Source organism: Hyperoodon ampullatus (assembly GCF_949752795.1).
Source record: "Hyperoodon ampullatus genome assembly, chromosome: 3".
NCBI classification, from domain to species: Eukaryota; Metazoa; Chordata; class Mammalia; order Artiodactyla; family Ziphiidae; genus Hyperoodon; species Hyperoodon ampullatus.
In genome coordinates, this window is record NC_136916.1 from 985,495 (window position 1) to 1,004,472 (window position 18,978).

Consider the following 18,978-nt stretch of genomic DNA (forward strand, 5'->3'; position numbering starts at 1 on the left):
ATTTTTACCTGGAGCCTTTCAATGGTCCATCTGCATTCACCTTTGGCTCATCTTCAAATTCCTGATTCACAGTGTGTCCAGAGTAATTACTTTGAAACTGAGACTAAGTCACGTAAGTGGTCTACTGAGAACTCTCCTACCCACCCACTGGTTTGGGATTAAGAGCAAGTCCTAGTCTTGTATTTGCCCTCCAACTCTCATACCCACTGTCCTCACTCAGTTTAAATACCTGGCTTCATTCTCACAGAGGCGTGGCCGAAACATCCAATATAAATGTAGACCCCGGGGTTACGTGATCTCATAGCACCATCTTCTTTGCCCTCATACATGCTCATAATTTTTAACCATGTTTCCATTTTTATGTACACATATTTAATATCTGCTATCTACTGAAACAGAAGCTCCAAGATGGCAAAGAAATGGTGTCTAAACTAAGCTTTCTTATTGACTGTAACATATATATGGAAAAGCACACAATTCATAAGCATACTGCATGAAGAATCTTCAAAAATGAATATGTCCCTGTAAATATCACCCAAACAAGAAACACAACATTAACTGAGCCCCAGGGACCCCTAAATATGCTCCTTCCTAGTCACCGTGGCCTCTATTCCGCTGAAGGTGGTAGTTTTGCCTCTATTTAAATACCACATAATGGGATCTTCCTTTTTTCCCTGACATTAATTTAGTGAGGTTCATCCATCCTGTTACTGGTAGCCATTCCTTTTTCATGGTTGTATAGTACTCCAACATGTACATATTTCACAGTTCCTTTATCCATTATGCCTTTGAGGGGCATTTAGGCTGTTTTCAGCTCTTGGCTATCATAAACAGTGCTGCTGTAAATATTTCATATCAGTTGATGCATAGACACACAAATTTGGGTTAAGTATATTTAAGGGTGGAAGTCTAGGTCATTCAACACAGGCAGATGACACAAAGTGGTCATTCCAGCTACTCTCCCACCAACAGCTTATGTGAGTTCTAGCTGCATCACGGGATCCAACAGTTTACAGTGGTAGTTTAAATTTGGCCATTCTGAGTATACAGTGTTATCTTCTTGTGGTTGAAATTTCATCTTTCTTATAACTCATGATATCTTTCTTCTTTGCTGTTCAAATGAAAGTATTTCTTTTTATAAACGTTTTCTCCAGCCAGTATATCTCCAATTGCACTTAAGAAACAGAATTAAAAAAAAAATCTGTATTTCATCTTGTGCCAAGTTAAAAGAATATCCAGTAGCTTCCACTTCCTGTTTTAGACTGTTATTACCATTACTTTATATTCTCTTGGTATAAAAATATGCTTTAAAAAACCCCAAACTAACACATAAACAAGCAACACAGCTACCAGCATATCCTTATACACATAAACACGACCGATGCTCACAAGTCAGGCAAGACAGGAATGGCATCTTGGATGCTTGATTCATGGATGGCGGCAGGCAGTGCAAGAAAGTTTCTGGAAGACCGTCAGTCCCGGTTTTCAGCACAGGACAACCTCTCATTTCACGGTGCACGTTTCACAATATTACAAAACCACCACCTTGTTTACTTGATTAAAACCAGGGGAAAGGGACAATGTTCTTGGGAAGCAACAGGGCACAGAAGCACCCTGGGGGCACCGCACAGCCAGTGGGCCCAGCCCCGCAGTCTGACCAGAGGCCTGGGACCCGCTGCCAGATGCTGACCTCTGCACACGCAGCGAGGGTTTCCGTGGACTTCAGGAGCGCACGTCCCCGGCGTGGATGATACACTCTAACGATGACCAAGTTGGGGAAGTGAGCTCCTCTGAATCATGCATGGGATCGGTTCCAGACTCAGTGGAACGGCCATCCTCTCCAGGGCCTGGACTTCAGGTGACCGGCTGAACAGCGGAGGGTCTTCCTCTCTTGTCGGTGCAGTTTCTCAGCCTCCTGCTGCTCCTTCTGCTGTTCTAACTTCTTTAATGTAAATGTCAATTGTTTGCTGCCAACCGTGGTGTCCGATACACCCAATGTCCCATTTTTCGGTTCGAGTTTCAACCGGTCTTCAAGGGTTTTATTCATCATGATACCTTCTTTTGTGAAATGCCTGTTCAAGATCCTTGCACATTTTTCCATTCCATCTGTCTTTTTCTTCTTGATTTGTAAGAGTTCTTTATAACACACTGGATCCAAGCCTTTGTCAGTTACAGATGCCACAAATGCATTCTCCCATTTGGTAGCTTGCCCTTTCACTTTCTTATTAGTATTCTTTGATCAAAAAAGGATCCCAATGAATGAACCCAGTAATATTTTTTTCCTTTATGGTTGGTGCTTTTTTTGGTATCCAACAAAAGTTTCAAAGGGAAAGAATGAAGAGCCTCATCAAGATGATAAAATATTATCTGAAGACATAATAGCTGCAAATTTTTGACAATTGATGAGAAACATAGTCTGACAATTCAGGAACTCCAATGTATCCTTTAGGAAGCAGGAACAATAAAAATTAACCCACGCTTACATACATCATAGTGAAATGACAGAATGCCAGAGACAGAAAGTAGTTCTTAAAAATATCAGAGAGAAAAACACAGATCATCAGGAAGGAAAGAAAAAAAAAGTAATTGAGAACTGACTGATCAAGCAGCAAGATCACTAGAAGATAGTTAAAACACCTTGAAAGTACTTAGAAAAAAATAACAGTCAGCCCAGAATTGTGTATCCAGCAAAAGTACAGTTCAAGAATGAGGATGAGAACCAAGGTGAAGTTAACAGGGACCCACTGGAGAAAACTTAAAAAAAAAAAAAAAAAGATAATGAAGCAATGGTTTTTGAAGACACTGGACATGAGACAAGGAAGGACAGAGATGACTGAGAGACAGGAAACAACTGCGAACCCTGAGACTGCCCCAGCTTCCTGTCTAGAGCGAATGTCCCGCTATGTCAGGGGGAGAAGGAACCCAGGACAACAGAGCTGGGAACCTAGGGAGATCAAGGGGCGAACGTTCTCAGGGAAGGGATGAGAATGGAGAGAGCTGCACAGACACGGAGCTCCTTGAGTCCTTAGCCAAGGCTCACATACGGAACAACTGCCAGGAAGGATTAGAGCGGTAGTGCGGAACTGAGGGCAATTTTACTCCCCGGGAGCCAGATGGCTGGGGACGTTTTTGGTTTGTAACAGTTCAAGGGATGCTACTGCTGTCTAGTGCAGAGAGGCAAGAGATGCTCTGAGGCATCTGATACCACAGTGGACAATCCCCTCCCCACCGCCAAGTAAGTATCCAGTCCTCAAAGTTAAATAGTTCCAAGGTTGAGAAACCCTGCATTACAGGAAACAATCCCCGAGGCTTGCACAGGGCAGGAATAGCTCCTGTTCCCACCAGTTACAAGGAAAAGCCTCACAATTCACAGGGCATTGAGGAGAGTGAACAGAGGGGTACTGTCTTAATAGCAGGAAATAATTAGCCCAAGATTAAATGCTGCTAAGATCTCACTTAACAAAGCTTAAAAGCAAGCCTCCAAATAACTTAATTGTGTAATTTAAACTCAAGAATATTATCTATAAATATACAAAAATATCCAGCATCAAAAAAAGTAAAGTCGGGCCTCCCTGGTGGCGCAGTGGTTGAGAGTCCGCCTGCCGATGCAGGGGATGCGGGTTCGTGCCCCGGTCCGGGAGGATCCCATATGCCGCGGAGCGGCTGGGCCCGTGGGCCATGGCCGCTGAGCCTGCGCGTCCGGAGCCTGTGCTCCGCAACGGGAGAGGCCACAGCAGTGAGAGGCCCGCGTACCGCAAAAAAAAAAAAAAAAAAAAAAGTAAAGTCACAATGACTGACAATCAAAAATTACCAGGCATGTAAAAAATCAGAAACTACTATGCATAGTGATGAAAAATATAAAGCTATAAAACTAAACCCTGACCGGGGCTTCCCTGGTGGCGCAGTGGTTGAGAGTCTGCCTGCCGATGCAGGGGACACGGGTTCGTGCCCTGGTCCGGGAGGATCCCACATGCCACAGAGCGGCTGGGACCGTGAGCCATGGCCGCTGAGCCTGTGCCATGGTCGCTGAGCATGCGCATTCGGAGCCTGTGTTCCGCAACGGGAGAGGCCACAACAGTGAGAGGCCCGCATACGGCCAAAAAAAAAAAACCTAAACCCTGAAAAATTAGATGATAGAATTATATAGAACCAAATCCTGAAATTACAGAAAGATCACAGAAAAGGAAATTAACAGTTACTACTAATTCCAATGTTCAAAAAGCTAGAAGAAGGGCTGAACAGGAGACGTGGAATATATAAAAAAGATTCAAACCAAGCTTCTACAGATAAAAGGTGAAAATACATTTCATTCAGTACACTGAAAAAGATTAACACCTGTAGGCAAAGCAATAAAACTGTTGAAACACATGAAACACAAAGAGAAAATATAATGAAAAATTATGAACAGACATTTATTGAGCTGTGGGACTTCAATGGTCTATTTATATGCACCTAACTGCCATCTCCAAAGACAGGAGAGGTGTTAAAAAAATTCTGAAGAAATATGGCAGAAAATATTCCAAATTTGATGGAAACAAAAAAGCCCATGTTTAAGAAGCTCAATGTATCCAAGCACAATAAACAGAAAAGACATAACACCAAACTGCTTAAAACCAGTGAAAAGGGGACTATCTTAAAATCAGCCAAAAAAAAAAAAAAAAAAAAGCACACCCACTACATACAAAAGAAAAAAGATGAAAATGACTCCACACTTCCATTTAGAAACAATGTGAGCCACAAGACAATGGAGCAACATCTTTAAAATACTCAAAGAAAACTACTGTCAGCCTAAAATTCTATACCCAGCAAAAATACCTTTTAAAAAGAAGGAATACTGAAGACTTTTTAAAGACATACAAAAGCTGAAGGAATTAATCACCAGCAGACTTGCATTACCAAAAATGTTATAAGAAGTTCTTTCAGACAAGAGGAATGACTGCAGATGGGAACACAGACCTATAAAGAGGAACAAAGAGCACCAGAAATGGCTGTTATCTGTGTATCTAGGGTAACTATCTTGCACATGATAAGAGTAACAGGGAATGCTAATGAATATGTTTCATAATAAAGTGAATATTACAGTTGATAGGCATTGTTAAAACACCAGCTATTATTTTTCCTCCTTAGCTCTGTACTTTCATATCTGGATTCCAAAAAAAATACTTTAATTTACAGATATCAAGTTCATTATTTTTAACAGCTTTGCTTTATAAATAGTTTTGGTTAGCAACATTTTAATTTTGGACAACTAAAAGTAACTCTGTATTCCATTTTCCTGTTTTAACTGCAGCGACTTTATTCTTCACTATACAGACATTCTTTTCAGGAGGTAGTACCTAAATGAAAATTGTGTTTCCATATGCCACTGATCACAGCTGATGGGTTTACCTGTCGCTTAGAGGAATCTGCAGGAAATTGAACACTGGGCTTTGTAACTCATCGGGCTCCCAAGCTCTCCCTGCCTTAGACCCCCTGGAGTCAATTCTATGCTCTAAATATCTGTCAGACCCTTAGAATTAAGTGTCTGACTCATAAGGATGAGTAACGCTGATTTATTCTTCCAGAAGGAAGCTTAACTTTGCCATTTATTATGCTTTAATGAAATCTCATCCATTCCGCATGCCCGGGCAGTGAGTAATTTCTGGTAAGTGAATGTTTTGGAAAGCTGAAAAATTACAACACATCTTTCTATTTTATTGCCTTTTTAAAAATCTACCAAATTCTCCCTGACTTCCTAAATTATAATACCATGTTCTAGAGATGATGTCACCTCACTTCCATCAAAAATGAGCCACTGAATGACAACTCAGAGAGAATGATTTGCCTTTAATGTGGCAGTGTGATGCCTAGGAGTGGTTTTTATTTATTGATGACTCTCTTTGCTTTCCCTGGAAACAAAGTCTCTGTCGAGACCAGCGTCCCTTCCGCAGTGCCCCCTAAATGGCCCATGCTCCTCCTCCACTGCAGCAAGCTGTAGAGTCTGTGACATCTACGCAGGCCTCTAGTGACTCTATCATTACCTTTTCCTCACCATGTGATTTCTTTTATACTTTGTTATTTTTCCTGGACTGTAAGATTTGGACAATAAGACTGGATTTTGTAGACACTGTTGAGTCATAATAATTATTTTTTTTGTATATGGCGACTGACCAATTCCAAGTTTTAAAGACTGGGTGTATTCCAATACAGTAAGTAGTGCATCCTATTACCCTACTTATAATGGAAAAAAAAAATGTATACGTAATAGTTCTGTACACAAAAAGGAATGAAAGGTAATGCAGCCAATTAAGAGTAGTTATCCCTAAAGATATATGAACACACAATTCACAGAAGAAATAAAAAGCCATTAAGCATATGAAATGATGCTCATCTTCGCTAATAAAGCAACAAGGATAGGGACGTCTATTTTAAAATTTAGATTCAAAACACAGTTATGTATTATCCGAAATTCTTTTCCGTTTAATTTCAAAAGTTTTTATCAAGTCACTTTGTAAAAGGTAAAAATTAAAGTCAGAGTAATAAACCGTCCCATCTTATTAAAGACAATATCATAAATCAGTTATAAAGATAAGTTATTCCTTCCAACCTCATGTATGGATTGTTTTTTTTTTAACTTTTCATGTGTGTGTGTGTGTCCATCTGCCCCTGAGGCTGTAAATGCTTTTTTACTCTATCCCATGATTATGGTTCAATTTTTACACTTCCATCTTTACTCTACTTGGAATTCATTCTAGTAGAGGTCTTTCTTATTTTTCCCCAAATAATTAACCAGCTGTCCCAACACCTCATACTGAATTTACATCCAATCCCACCCATCCCCCACTTCCTTGTCTCCATCCTCACATCCTTCGTTAGGACCACAGCCACGCTGCACCCAGATTACTTCTACAGGCTCCCAGCTGGCCTTCCCACCCGGGGAACTGCTGTGCATACTACACACACAGTGATGGCATCGCTTGCTTATTTAAATCCTTCCAATGACTTTCCACTGCTCTTAGGATGGAATTCAAACTGTTTCATATGCTCGCAATCAGAGTGGCCATATAATTTATCATCTAAATAAGGAAACCACTGAAATTAAAAGGGAGACTATTAATATTAACAACACTGGAACTACAGGCAAACACCAGGCTGGCCTGGGTAACCAGGAGGTCGGCCCCGACTCACAGCTCTACTGTCCAGCTCCTGTCCCCCACTTCTTTCACATGCTGTTGCTCAGCCACACGAAGTCTACTTTACGCCCTCAAACGTGACAAGTTATTTCCTTTGTAGGACTTCATACCGGAAACCTTCATTTCTCACCTCCCCCGCCGACTCATCCCTCTCACTCCTCTGCCGCTCTGGTCACCTCACACCAGCCTTCAGGCGTCACCTGGCACAGACCATGTCCTCTGCAGTCCTCTTCAACCCACCCGCACCCAGCCTCAGCGCCGGCTCCACTCCTATGTGCTCCACACTATTTCTGGGTGTTCCCTCTCTTCATCTCCTACTTTTATCACCTTCATTAATCTTCATGTATCTTCATACATCTTCCACAAGTTCTAGCTATAGGGACTGGCAGAGTAGATGCTGAATTTATGTAGGAATGAACGAATGAAGATCCAACTCTGGTGACAGTTACAAATTACCAAACAAAGTTTTAATGCTTTTCAAAACGAGTTGTCTATAGAAAGCACGTATTATCATTTCATAGTTGGCTACACACTTGGTTGTATATACCTATATGTGTTTTTAAAAAATCATTATTACTTTGGAGGTACATTTCAGGTTTCCTTTCAGTATTGTGAATTAAATATTTTAAATGGAAGAGCAATCTTCAAAAAGTAAATAATTAGTTCCCTTATCCACTAAAATTTAAGGGCAATATTCAAGTTAACACCTTGGAATTACATTTTTCATATTTTAACTGTCAGTTCAACGAACAATTCATGTATACATGTTATATTCTACTGTACCTTGCTTCTGCTCTTAAAGAAAAGAAAAAAAGCAAATATTTTCATTTATTCCCAAGACAAAAAGGAGTATTTGATCAAATTCTGAAATAGCTTAAAACTTATTTGGGGACTGCACTTCTTAAAGTAATTACCTTCAAAAGTGAGATTCAAAGTGATGGTTGTTAACATAAATGATTTCAAGGAAAGCAATGTTCAATGTTAGGTCAAACTGGGAAGAAAAGTATTTTGTTCCCAAGACTGGTGAACTAGAAATTGCCATTGTCGACTGTACCGTCAAGTGTCTGCAATGTCACCCACTTTCTACACGTTATTTCCTGAACATACACATTTCGTGCTGACTTCTCACCATTCCTTAGTCACACTGCTACGTAAATGTGAAAACAGACAAAATTGTTCGTCTGAGGTATTTTTGCCATAACAAAGTTTAAGTACTCAATTAAAAGCTGCATCCTATGGTGCTGCATGATGCCATTGTAAAGGGAAGAAAACCCACATTTCTCTTCCTTCTGGAGGAGTTTCTCCTTCCTTGCTGGGTTTCTCTTCCTGTGTGCTTCCTTTACTGCTTACACAAAACAAAATTCTGATCACCAAACGCGTGAGGGGTTTTCTCAACACCAAGTAATTCTCTGTGACACCACCTGGGCATCCTACAGTTCAACCCAGTTCTGAGGTCATCTTCCCAGAGAGAGCGTCAGCTCCCACAGGTTGAGGGCTTAATCCTTTAAGACTGCCCCGCCCCCCCAGCCACACTTCAGACACCAGTCACCACTCCAGGCTGCCACCTGTGCTTCTGACCAACCAGCTGCAGATGTGAGGTTCCAACAACCCCCTGCTTGGGCTCAATTAATTTGCTAGAGTAGGTCACAGGATGCAGGGAAACACATGTACCGGTTTATTAAAGGATATGATAAAGGACATAGATGAACAGTCAGATGAAGAGATACACACGGGGTGAGGTCTGGAGGGTAGGAGCGTCTGTCCCCGTGGAGGTGGGTGCATCACCCTCCTGGTACATGGATGTGTCCCCAAGCCTAGAAGCTCTCTGAACACCACACTTTGGGGATTTTAGGGAGGCTTCCTCAAGTGGGCGTAACCAATTCTGAACTCCATTTCCAGCCCCTCTCTGGAGGATGGTGGCAGGGGTGGGGTGAGGCTGAAAATTCCATGGTCTTGCTGGTGACCAGCACCCAGCCAGGGGCACACCCAGAGTCACCTCATGAGGACAAAGGGTGCTCCCGGTGCTCTTAGCACTTAAAAATTTACAAGGGCTGGAGGGGACCTGTGTCAGGGACAGGGTCAAAGACAAAGAAATACAAGTGCAATAGATGGTCCCAGTGTTCTTATCACTTAGGAGATTAACTAGGGTTTTATGAGCTTTGCCAGGAACCTGGGCAGACACCAAAATGTACATATCTTCTCTTACCTCATAACCACCTAAGATCACACCCCCCCTCCCGACACATACCAGTTTCCATCCAGTATAAACACTCTTGAACAGAATACCAAAATCAGATTTTTTGTTTCTGGGGAGTCAGAAACATTCCTGTTTAATTTGTAAAATTCAAACCAAGGTAACGCTGTCAAAAAGCTTACCACGCGCCTCATGGGTCCCCTTTTGCCATGCTCTGATTAACATCAACTTCCCAAGTGCAGTATAAGGAAAGTGAAGAAATTTTCAGAGCATTCACGTATCTCCTCCAAGCTGCTCACTTTCTGTGCACTCTGTTTTCAGCATCAAGTGACCTTTCTGCACTAACCAGATCCTTATTCTTCTAGAACTAAAGTATAATCAATTTCCTCTGCACCAGTCAATTCCTCTCATATTACTAATCATAGTTCATTTACCCTTTACAGAAATACATTCATGTACTTTATATTTACTTACATGGTTTAGAAATCATGGTCCATACATGTTCTCTCTTTATCTTTTATTTAATACTTTTTTGAATATCAGTTTAAGACCATATATAGCATAGTTCCAAAGGAGATTTTTCAAAGAAGGTAGAACTAAATCATCAGTTTTTGCATCTAGATGGACATTTTCATTCAACAGTCTATATACGCCTAACATAAATCATGACATAACTGATCATTTTGATTACATAATTACTGATCTATAGGTAATTCTGACTCCTGGACAATATTTCCCATACAAGTGCGGTAGTATCAAGTACAAAATGTATGGGTTATAGAATTTAATACATTAATGACCTTAGAATTAACAGGAAAATTTCTAAATCACATCGTTGACTAATCACACCTGGAGGAAAAATAAGTGATAGACTTGTAAGAAAAACAGAGACTCGAAATGGATCTGCCAATATTCTACTGGTATTTACACTGGGAAGATGCTTTGCTCTGTAAAATGGTATGACGCATTAAAACACAGATTGGCAGAAGGGGGGCAGGAAATAGGGAGAGGAAGAGGAATGCTAAGACAGTCCCCCAGAAAAATAGATACTGTTGTCAAATACACTGGCACACCATTAACTAGCCCAGCAAAATGAACCTAAACAAAATCACTAATCGGTTCTGTATCCTGGACTCTTAACTTCATTTAAAAGAAAAACGACCTTGAAGCTCCATTATATTTGCCAACTTAAATCCTGAGCTTCCCATTTAAGTATTTTATAGATTGTCACAACATTATCATCAAAAGCTCAACTCTTTTTCCTTAACGGGATTTAGATGATTAAAATACTGTGCACTATTTGAAAATACATTTACTTGAAAATTGATGCTCGAAACAAAATTCATCTGCAGTCCCAGAAAGTGGCCCTTTTCGGATATATTTACTACAGGTGTCACACGTCCTCACCTTCACATTGGGTTTTGACAGTAGTTTCAACAGCTCTCTGATCTCGCTGTTTAATGGCTTGTTCTGAAGCTCCTCCGCCAGCTGCACAGGAGATCACATTGACACGAAGAACAGTTAGTAAGAGCAGGGGGAGCTCCACGTGCGACAACTGAGAATCTCTCTTGCTACTTGTTCAGTGATTAAGCACAAGTCAGCAGGAAAGAAAACAGACTATCAATCTCTGCTCTTCTTCTGAGGCTCTTAGTAGCCCTGGTCCCAGCCCAGGCTCTCAGCTGAGTACAACTCAAGAAATCACATCAGCTAGATCACCTTCTGATTTACTGCACAGGGGGCAAATCCCAGCACTTCATCCACGAAATGGTCTTTTGCATGCAGACAAAGGACCACTTGTAAAAAGGACTGGATCAAGCTTTGACATTGTAAAAAAGAAAGAAAGAAAAAAACAGAAAAAAAGAACTTCTGAATGAAGTGGTGAAATCCACAGGGTTTCTAAAAACCCACAGTAGCTTGCTGTTTCGAGCTGGGGTAAAAAGAACTAGAATGCCCCTAGAAGAGCAAATGATCTGAAACTTTTATTATGTTTACCTACACAGTCTGTTAAATATAAAATAGGTTAATCATAAAATGACTTATAATAGGTTGATAACTATGCGGCTAACTCAGATGCTGACTGTTCTCTACCACCAGGATTATAAATTCCCATTGCCGGTTCCAGCTGAAGCTGAAGAAGAAAGGGGTGGAGCTTGGAACCTGCCTTGTGTTCTGCGTTAAGAGGCCTCTATCAAAACCTCTACTCAATCTTAGGCTATAAGAAGGATCATATCATTTTCATAAGAAGAAAAGCAAGATTCAAATAGAAAAAAATAGAATTATGAAAAAATGCAGCACAGAATGCAAAATATGTACATATACTTTCATTTAAAAACCCTTCTCAAAACACTGCATGAAAGTTCCATTTGCCCCTATAGTTTCTAACAAACAAAAAATAATTGCTCTTATCTCTGGAAAGGACTTTTCTCTAAATGAGGGGTGTAATATAAATTATACACAAAAAATAAAATCAGATAAAATTGATATATTCACGGACTACACTTCAAAAAGTGCTTTTCCTTTTTGAAGGTAACATTTTTTACAGAATTTTAAACTTACAAAAAGACACAAAAGGCTCTCTGCACTCTTGAATCAAACATTTAAATATATTGCTCTGATGAATTACAAAATGCTAAGTTTATATTTACATAAAATCTCTAATTAAAAAAAAAAGCAATATTGTTGTAATAACATGACTGGGCCTTAATTACATTGGTTTATAAATAAATATTTCCCCAAACCCTCGACAATAAATGTTTTAAAACTGGTTTTCAAGGCTCTCTCAGTTGTCAAGTGTTTTGGTTGTGCAACACAGAGGTAAGCTTCTTCACAAAACATGTATATTGCAACATCCTTTTAGTTTGTAATCTCTGTAGAAATGGAAGAAAAAAATGGGGACTAAACAGGTAACACACAACTTGGGAGATTCATTATACATGCTTTATTTTCTAAACTAGAATACACGGTATTATCAAAGAAAATCAACCCTTGAAGATGTCAGTTTTTTTCATTATACCTACAGCCCTAATATCTTACTAAAAGGAACTATAGTTTGTTTTATTGTAATAACGTAAAAGATTAAAAAATAACAGATAGGCTGTGTAGGGTGACACTAAAAGCAGCCTCCACGCCACATGTATTTCTTGTCCAGCTTAGTGTCCCCTGTAGTTCATCCAGGTCTGTGCTCAGTTCAGCTGAGTCCAGAAGTTAACAGTAAGAAACAGCAAGTTAGTTCCCTGACCCAGATTTAAAATAAAATTATAGCTACGGGAAATTAACTACTCCATCAATGCCAACTGCTGCTCAAATTATGAAGGTAATTTGGAAAGGTCTAATATCCATAAATCACTACTATGCTTTACAATCCATTTAAAAAACAACCCTGACTTTTTACGTATTTCGTCCGCCTCATTCCTATGCTAGCGTCTGTCAGTTTCAGGACTGCCAGCGATACAGCCGTCTTGTCTCTATTTCTCCAAAGCTTTTCTCTTGCCTGTGACTTTCTTGGACTCTAACAGCTGATAGCATCTCTCCCCACAGAGGCACAGACTAAAATTTCTATTTCGTAGTTACCAAGGCAGGACAAGAGGGTTATCTCCATGCAAAATCTTTAGGACAGGAAAGTGAACAAAAATCAGCCTAGTGTCAGCGTAAACTCAGGGATGACAGGCCTTTTGGAGATATTTGCAACTTCTTTCGGTTTTCACTCCTAGGATCACACGCCTCTGTCTGCACTAGGGTGAATCCTGTACCCAAGGGGCCGCGGAAGACGAGTCCCCCTGAGCTCAGAAAGGCACACTTACGTCACCAGCTAAGGCTGCCGCACCCTGGAGGATGGGCGTGGGATTCTGCTTCTCGTAGTAGTGAAGTTTCTCGTGAATCTGGAAGGAAAGCAAATGCACATAAGCTCACCTGCCAGCAAGCAACCTGAGACATTCAACTACTTGGATCATTTCAACAGCAACTGATCTACTGAACATTCTAAACATGTTTCTGTAAACCTACAGATGACAAATAGGCGTGCCTAATTCATCTATTACTGTGCTTCAGTGTTTGTAACATGAAGTCAAACTGGGGGGGGGGGGATCATCATTAAATAGAACTCACGCCAAAGCTAAACTCTGTTCCCCAAACAAACATTAGCTTTATAAAATCTTTAATTTCTAAAACATAATTGCTTCAATACTTCGAGCAGCGGCTGTAGGTTATATACCTGCTAAAAACATAAATTATGATTAAAGCAAAGCAAGAAGCTGGCAGCCATATTCTGACAATTTGGTGTGTAATAACCACCCAGAGCAAAGAACCAGGCGTCGTGCAGACCGAGGGCCAGCGCTCCCGGAAGACCTCATGGAGCACACAGTTCCCTTCGCTTCTTCTTCTCCTCGCTATTTTTTCTTCCAAATAGTCAGCTTCCCCCCACCCATTCAAATTTCTACAAAACAAAGGGATTTCTCATAACTACAGACATCTCTCATAACTATTCAGCTTCAGTTTTTCATTTTGTAAAATCAGTAAAATTCTATTAATACAAGATAATTTTGTCCATTTCCCATCACCATGACCAAAAAAACACAAAGGCAAGAATACATTTTAATGCATTAGAAGACTGAGTTCCTTTAAAAAACCTAGAATGATAGCTAAGAATGAGGGGAGCTTTGACAAATTTGTAACTGTTGGCACCTAAGTTTAATCTATTTCAGCTCTTACACAGGGGCCCTTAAATTTTTTTTTGAATTTTATATTTTTATACAGCAGGTTCTTATTAGTTATCTATTTTATACAAATTAGTGTATATATGTCAACCCCAATCTCCCAGTTCATCCCAACACCACCCCCCGCCCCTGCTTTCCCCTCTTAGGGACCATATGTTTGTTTTCTACATCTGTGTCTCTATCTCTGCCTTGCAAACCGGTTCATCAGCACCATTTTTCTACATTCCACATAAATGTGTTAATATACGATATTTGTTTTTCTCTTTCTTACTTCACTCTGTATGACAGTCTCTAGGTCCAGCCACCTCACTACAAATAACTCAATTTCGTTTCTTTTTTTGGCTGACAAATATTCCATTGTATAGATGTGCCACATGTTCTTTATCCATTCGTCTGTCGATGGGCACGTAGGTTGCTTCCGTGACCTGGCTGTTGTAAATAGTGCCGCAATGAACATGGGGATGCATGTGTATTTTTGAATTATGGTTTTCTCTGGGTATATGCCCAGTAGTGGGATTGCTGGGTCATAAGGTAATTCTACTTTTAGTTTTTTAAGGAACCTCCATACTGTTCTCCATAGGAGCTTTATCAATTTACATTCCCACCAACAGTGCAAGAGGGTTCCCTTTTCTCCCTACCCTCTCCAGCATTTGTTGTTTGTAGATTTTCTGATGATGCCCATTCTAACAGGTGTCAGGTGATACCTCATTGTAGTTTTGATTTGCATTTCTCTAACGATTAGTGATGTTGAGCAGCTTTTTAGGTGGCTCTTGGCCATCTGTATGTCTTCTTTGGAGATCTGGAGATTAATCCTTTGTCCGCTGATTCGTTTGCAAATATTTTCTCCCATTCTAAGAGTTGTCTTTCGTCTCGTTTATAGTTTCCTTTGCTGTGCAAAAGCTTTTAAGTTTCATTAGGTCCCATTTGTTTATTTTTGGTTTTATTTCCATTACTCTAGAAGGGGAGTTAAAAAAGATCTTGCTGTGATTTATGTCAAAGAGTGTTCTTCCTATGGTTTCCTCTAACAGTTTTATAGGGTCCGGTCTTACATTTAGGTCTTTAATCCATTTTGAGTTTATTTTTGTGTATGGTGTTAGGTAGTGTTCTAATTTCATTCTTTTACATGTAGCTGTCCAGTTTTCCCAGAACCATTTACTGAAGAGGCTGTCTTTTCTGCATTGTATATTCTTGCCTCCTTTATCAAAAATAAGGTGACCATATGTGCGTGGGGTTACCTCTGGGCTCTCTCTCTTGTTCTATTGATCTATATTTCTGTTTTTGTGCCAGTACCATACTGTCTTGATTACTGTAGCTTTGTAGTATTGTCTGAAGTCAGGGAGTCTGATTCCCTGCATCTACTGAGATGACTGTATCATTTTTATTCTTCAATTTGTTAATATGGTGTATCACATTGATTGATTTGCACATATTGAAGAATCCGTGCATCCCTGGGATAAATCCCACTTGATTGTGTATGATGCTTTTAATGTGTTGTGGGATTCTGTTTGTTAGTATTTTGTTGAGGATTTTTGCACCTATATTCATCAGTGATAATGGCCTGTAATTTTCTTTTTTTTTGTAGTATTTTTGTCTGGTTTTGGTATCAGGGCGATGGTGGCCTCATCGAATGAGTTTGGGAGCGTTCCTTCCTCTGCAACTTTTTGGAAGAGTTTGAGAAAGATGGGTGTTAGCTCTTCTCCAAATGTTTGATAGAATTCACCTGTGAAGCCATCTGGTCCTGGACTTTTGTTTCTTGGAAGATTTTTAATCACAGTTTCAATTTCATTACTTGTGATTAGTCTGTTCATATTTTCTATTTCTTCCTGGTTCAGACTTGGAAGGTTCTAAGAATTTGTCCATTTCTTCCAGGTTGTCCATTTTATTGGCATAGAGTTGCTTGTAGTAGTCTCTTAGGATGCTCTGTATTTCTGTGGTATCTGTTGTAACTTCCCCTTTTTCATTTCTAGTTTTATTGATTTGAGTCCTCTCCCTCTGTTTCTTGATGAGTCTGGCTAAAGGTTTATCAATTTTGTTTATCTTCTCAAAGAACCAGTTTTTAGTTTTATTGATCTTAGCTATTGTTTTGTTTCTATTTCATTTATTTCTGCTCTCATCTTTACGATTTCTTTCCTTCTACTAACGTTGGGTTTTGTTTGTTCTTTCTCTTGTTCCTTTAGGTGTAAGCTTACATTGTTTATTTGACATTTTTCTTGGTTCTTGACATAGGATTGTATTGTTATAAACTTCCCTTTTAGAACTGCTTTTGCTGCATCCCATAGGTTTTGGATCATCGTGTTTTTGTTGTCATTTCTCTCTAGGTATTTTTTGATTTCCTCTTTGATTTCTTCAGTGATCTCTTGGTTATTTAGTAATGTATTCTTTAGCCTCCATGTGTTTGTGTTTTTACGTTTTTTTCCCCTGTAAATTTCAAATCTCATAGCACTGTGGTCCGAAAAATGCTTGATATGATTTCAATTCTCTTAAATTTACCGGCTTGATTTGTGACCCAAGATGTGATCTATCCTGAAGAATATTCCGTGTGCACTTGGGAAGAAGTGTAATCTGTTGTTTTCAGACGGAATATCCTACAAATACCAATTAAATCTATCTGGTCTATTGTGTCATTTAAAGCTTGTGTTTCCTTATTAATTTTCTGTCTGGATGATCTGTCCATTGGTGTGAGTGAGGTGTTAAAGTCCCCCACTATTACTGTGTTACTGTTGATTTCCTCTTTTATAGCTGTTAGCAGGTGCCTTATGTATTGAGGTGCTCCTATGTTGGGTGCATATATATTTATAATTGTTATATCTTCTTCTTGGATTGATCCCTTGATCATTATGTCCTTCCTTGTTTTTTGTAACATTCTTTATTTTAAAGTCTACTTTATCTGATAGGAGTATTGCTACTCCAGCTTTCTTTTGATTTACCTTTGAATGGAATATCTTTTTCCATCCTCTCACTTTCAGTCTGTATGTGTCCCTAGGTCTGAAGTGGGTCTCTTGTGGACAGCATATATATGGGTCTTGCTTTTGTATCCATTCAGCGAGACTGTGTCTTTTGGTTGGAGCATTTAATCCATTCACATTTAAGATAATTATTAATATGTATGTTCCTATTACCATTTTCTTAACTGTTTTGGGTTTGTTTTTGTAGGTCCTTTTCTTCTCTTGTGTTTCCCACTTAAAGAAGTTCCTTTAGCATTTCTTGTAGAGCTGGTTTGGAGGTGCTGAATTCTCTTAGCTTTTGCTTGTTTGTAAAGCTTCTGATTTCTCTATTGAATCTGAATGAGATCCTTGCTGGGTAGAGTAATCTTGGTTGTAGGTTCTTCCCTTTCATCACTTTAAGTATATCCTGCCACTCCCTTCTGGCTTGTAGAGTTTCTGCTGACAAATCAGCTGTTAACCTTATGGGAGTTCCCTTGTATGTTGTCGTTTTTCCCTTGTTGCTTTTAACAATTTTTCTTTGTCTTTAATTTTTGTCAATTTGATTACTATGTGTTTCGGTGTCTCGACGTGTTTCTCCTTGGGTTTATACTGCCTGGGACTCTCTGCACTTTCTGGACTTGGGTGGCTATTTCCTTTCCCATGTTAGGGAAGTTTTCGACTATAATCTCTTCAAATATTTTCTCGGGTCCTCTCTCTCTTCTCTTTCTGGGACCCCTATAATAAGAATGTTGGTGCATTTAATGTTGTCCCAGAGGTCTCTTAGGTTGTCTGCATTTCCTTTCATTCTTTTTTCTTTATTCTGTTCCATGGCAGTGAATTCCACCATTCTGTCTTCCTGGTCACTTATCCGTTTTTCTGCCTCAGTTATTCTGCTATTGATTCCTTCTAATATATTTTTTCATTTCAGATATTGTATTATTCATCTCTGTTTTTTTTTTCTTTAATTCTTCTAGGTCTCTGTTCCTTAATTCTTCTAGGTCTTTGTTAAACACTTCTTGCATCTTCTTGATCCATTGTTTTTCTGATGTCCTGGCTCATCTTCACTATCATTATTCTGAATTCATTTTCTGGAAGGTTGCCTATCTCCACTTCATTTAGTTTTTTCTCTGGGGTTTTATCTTGTTCCTTCATCTGGTACTTAGTCCTTTGCCTTTTCATTTTGTCTATCTTTCTGTGAATGTGTTTTTCGTTCCACAGGCTGCAGGATTGTAGTTCTTCTTGCTTCTGCTGTCTTCCCTCTGGTGGATGAGGCTATCTAAGAGGCTTGTGCAAGTTTCCTGATGGGAGGGACTGGTGGTGGGTAGAGCTGGGTGTTGCTCTGGTGGGCAGAGCTCAGTAAAACTTTAATCCACTTGTCTGCTGATGGGTGGGGCTGGGTTCCCTCCCTGTTTGTTGGTTGGCCTGAGGCGACCCAACACTGGAGCCTACCTGGGCTCTTTGGTGGGGCTAATGACAGATTCTGGGAGGGCTCACACCAAGGAGTACTTCCCAGAACTTCTGCTGCCAATGTCCTTGTCCCCATGGTGAGCCACAGCCACCCCCCGCCTCTGCAGGTGACCCTCCAACATTAGCAGGTAGGTCTGGTCAGTCTCCCCCTGGGGTCACTGCTCCTTCCCCTGGGCCCCAACACACACACTACTTTGTGTGTGCCCTCCAAGAGTGGAGTCTCTGTTTTCCCCAGTCCTGTTGAAGTCCTGCAGTCAAATCCCGCTAGCCTTCAAAGTCTGATTCTCTGGGAATTCCCCCTCCCGTTGCCGGACCCCCAGTTTGGGAAGCCTGACGTGGGGCTCAGAACCTTCACTCCAGTGGGTGGACCTCTGTGGTATAAGTGTTCTCCAGTTTGTGAGTCACCCACCCAGTGATTATGGGATTTGATTTTACTGTGATTGTGCCCCTCCTACCATCCCACTGTGGCTTTCCTTTGTCTTTGGATGTGGGGTATCTTTTTTAGTGAG

At 40.1% G+C, this 18,978-nt stretch overlaps 1 protein-coding gene across 1 annotated transcript in view; it reads right to left on the reverse strand.

Annotated features, from left to right (window-relative positions):
* The window catches only part of MPP7 (MAGUK p55 scaffold protein 7), a gene marked incomplete at its 3' end in the record, with an annotated part of 263,678 nt that overhangs the window by 96,195 nt on the left and 148,505 nt on the right, over window positions 1–18,978 (reverse strand). The window contains exons 5-6 of the mRNA XM_079701252.1: window positions 13,167–13,244; window positions 10,774–10,854 (exon numbers count right to left, since the gene is read on the reverse strand). Of these exons, the coding sequence (XP_079557378.1) occupies window positions 10,774–10,854; window positions 13,167–13,244 (159 nt within the window). The remainder of the gene's footprint in view (window positions 1–10,773; window positions 10,855–13,166; window positions 13,245–18,978) is intronic.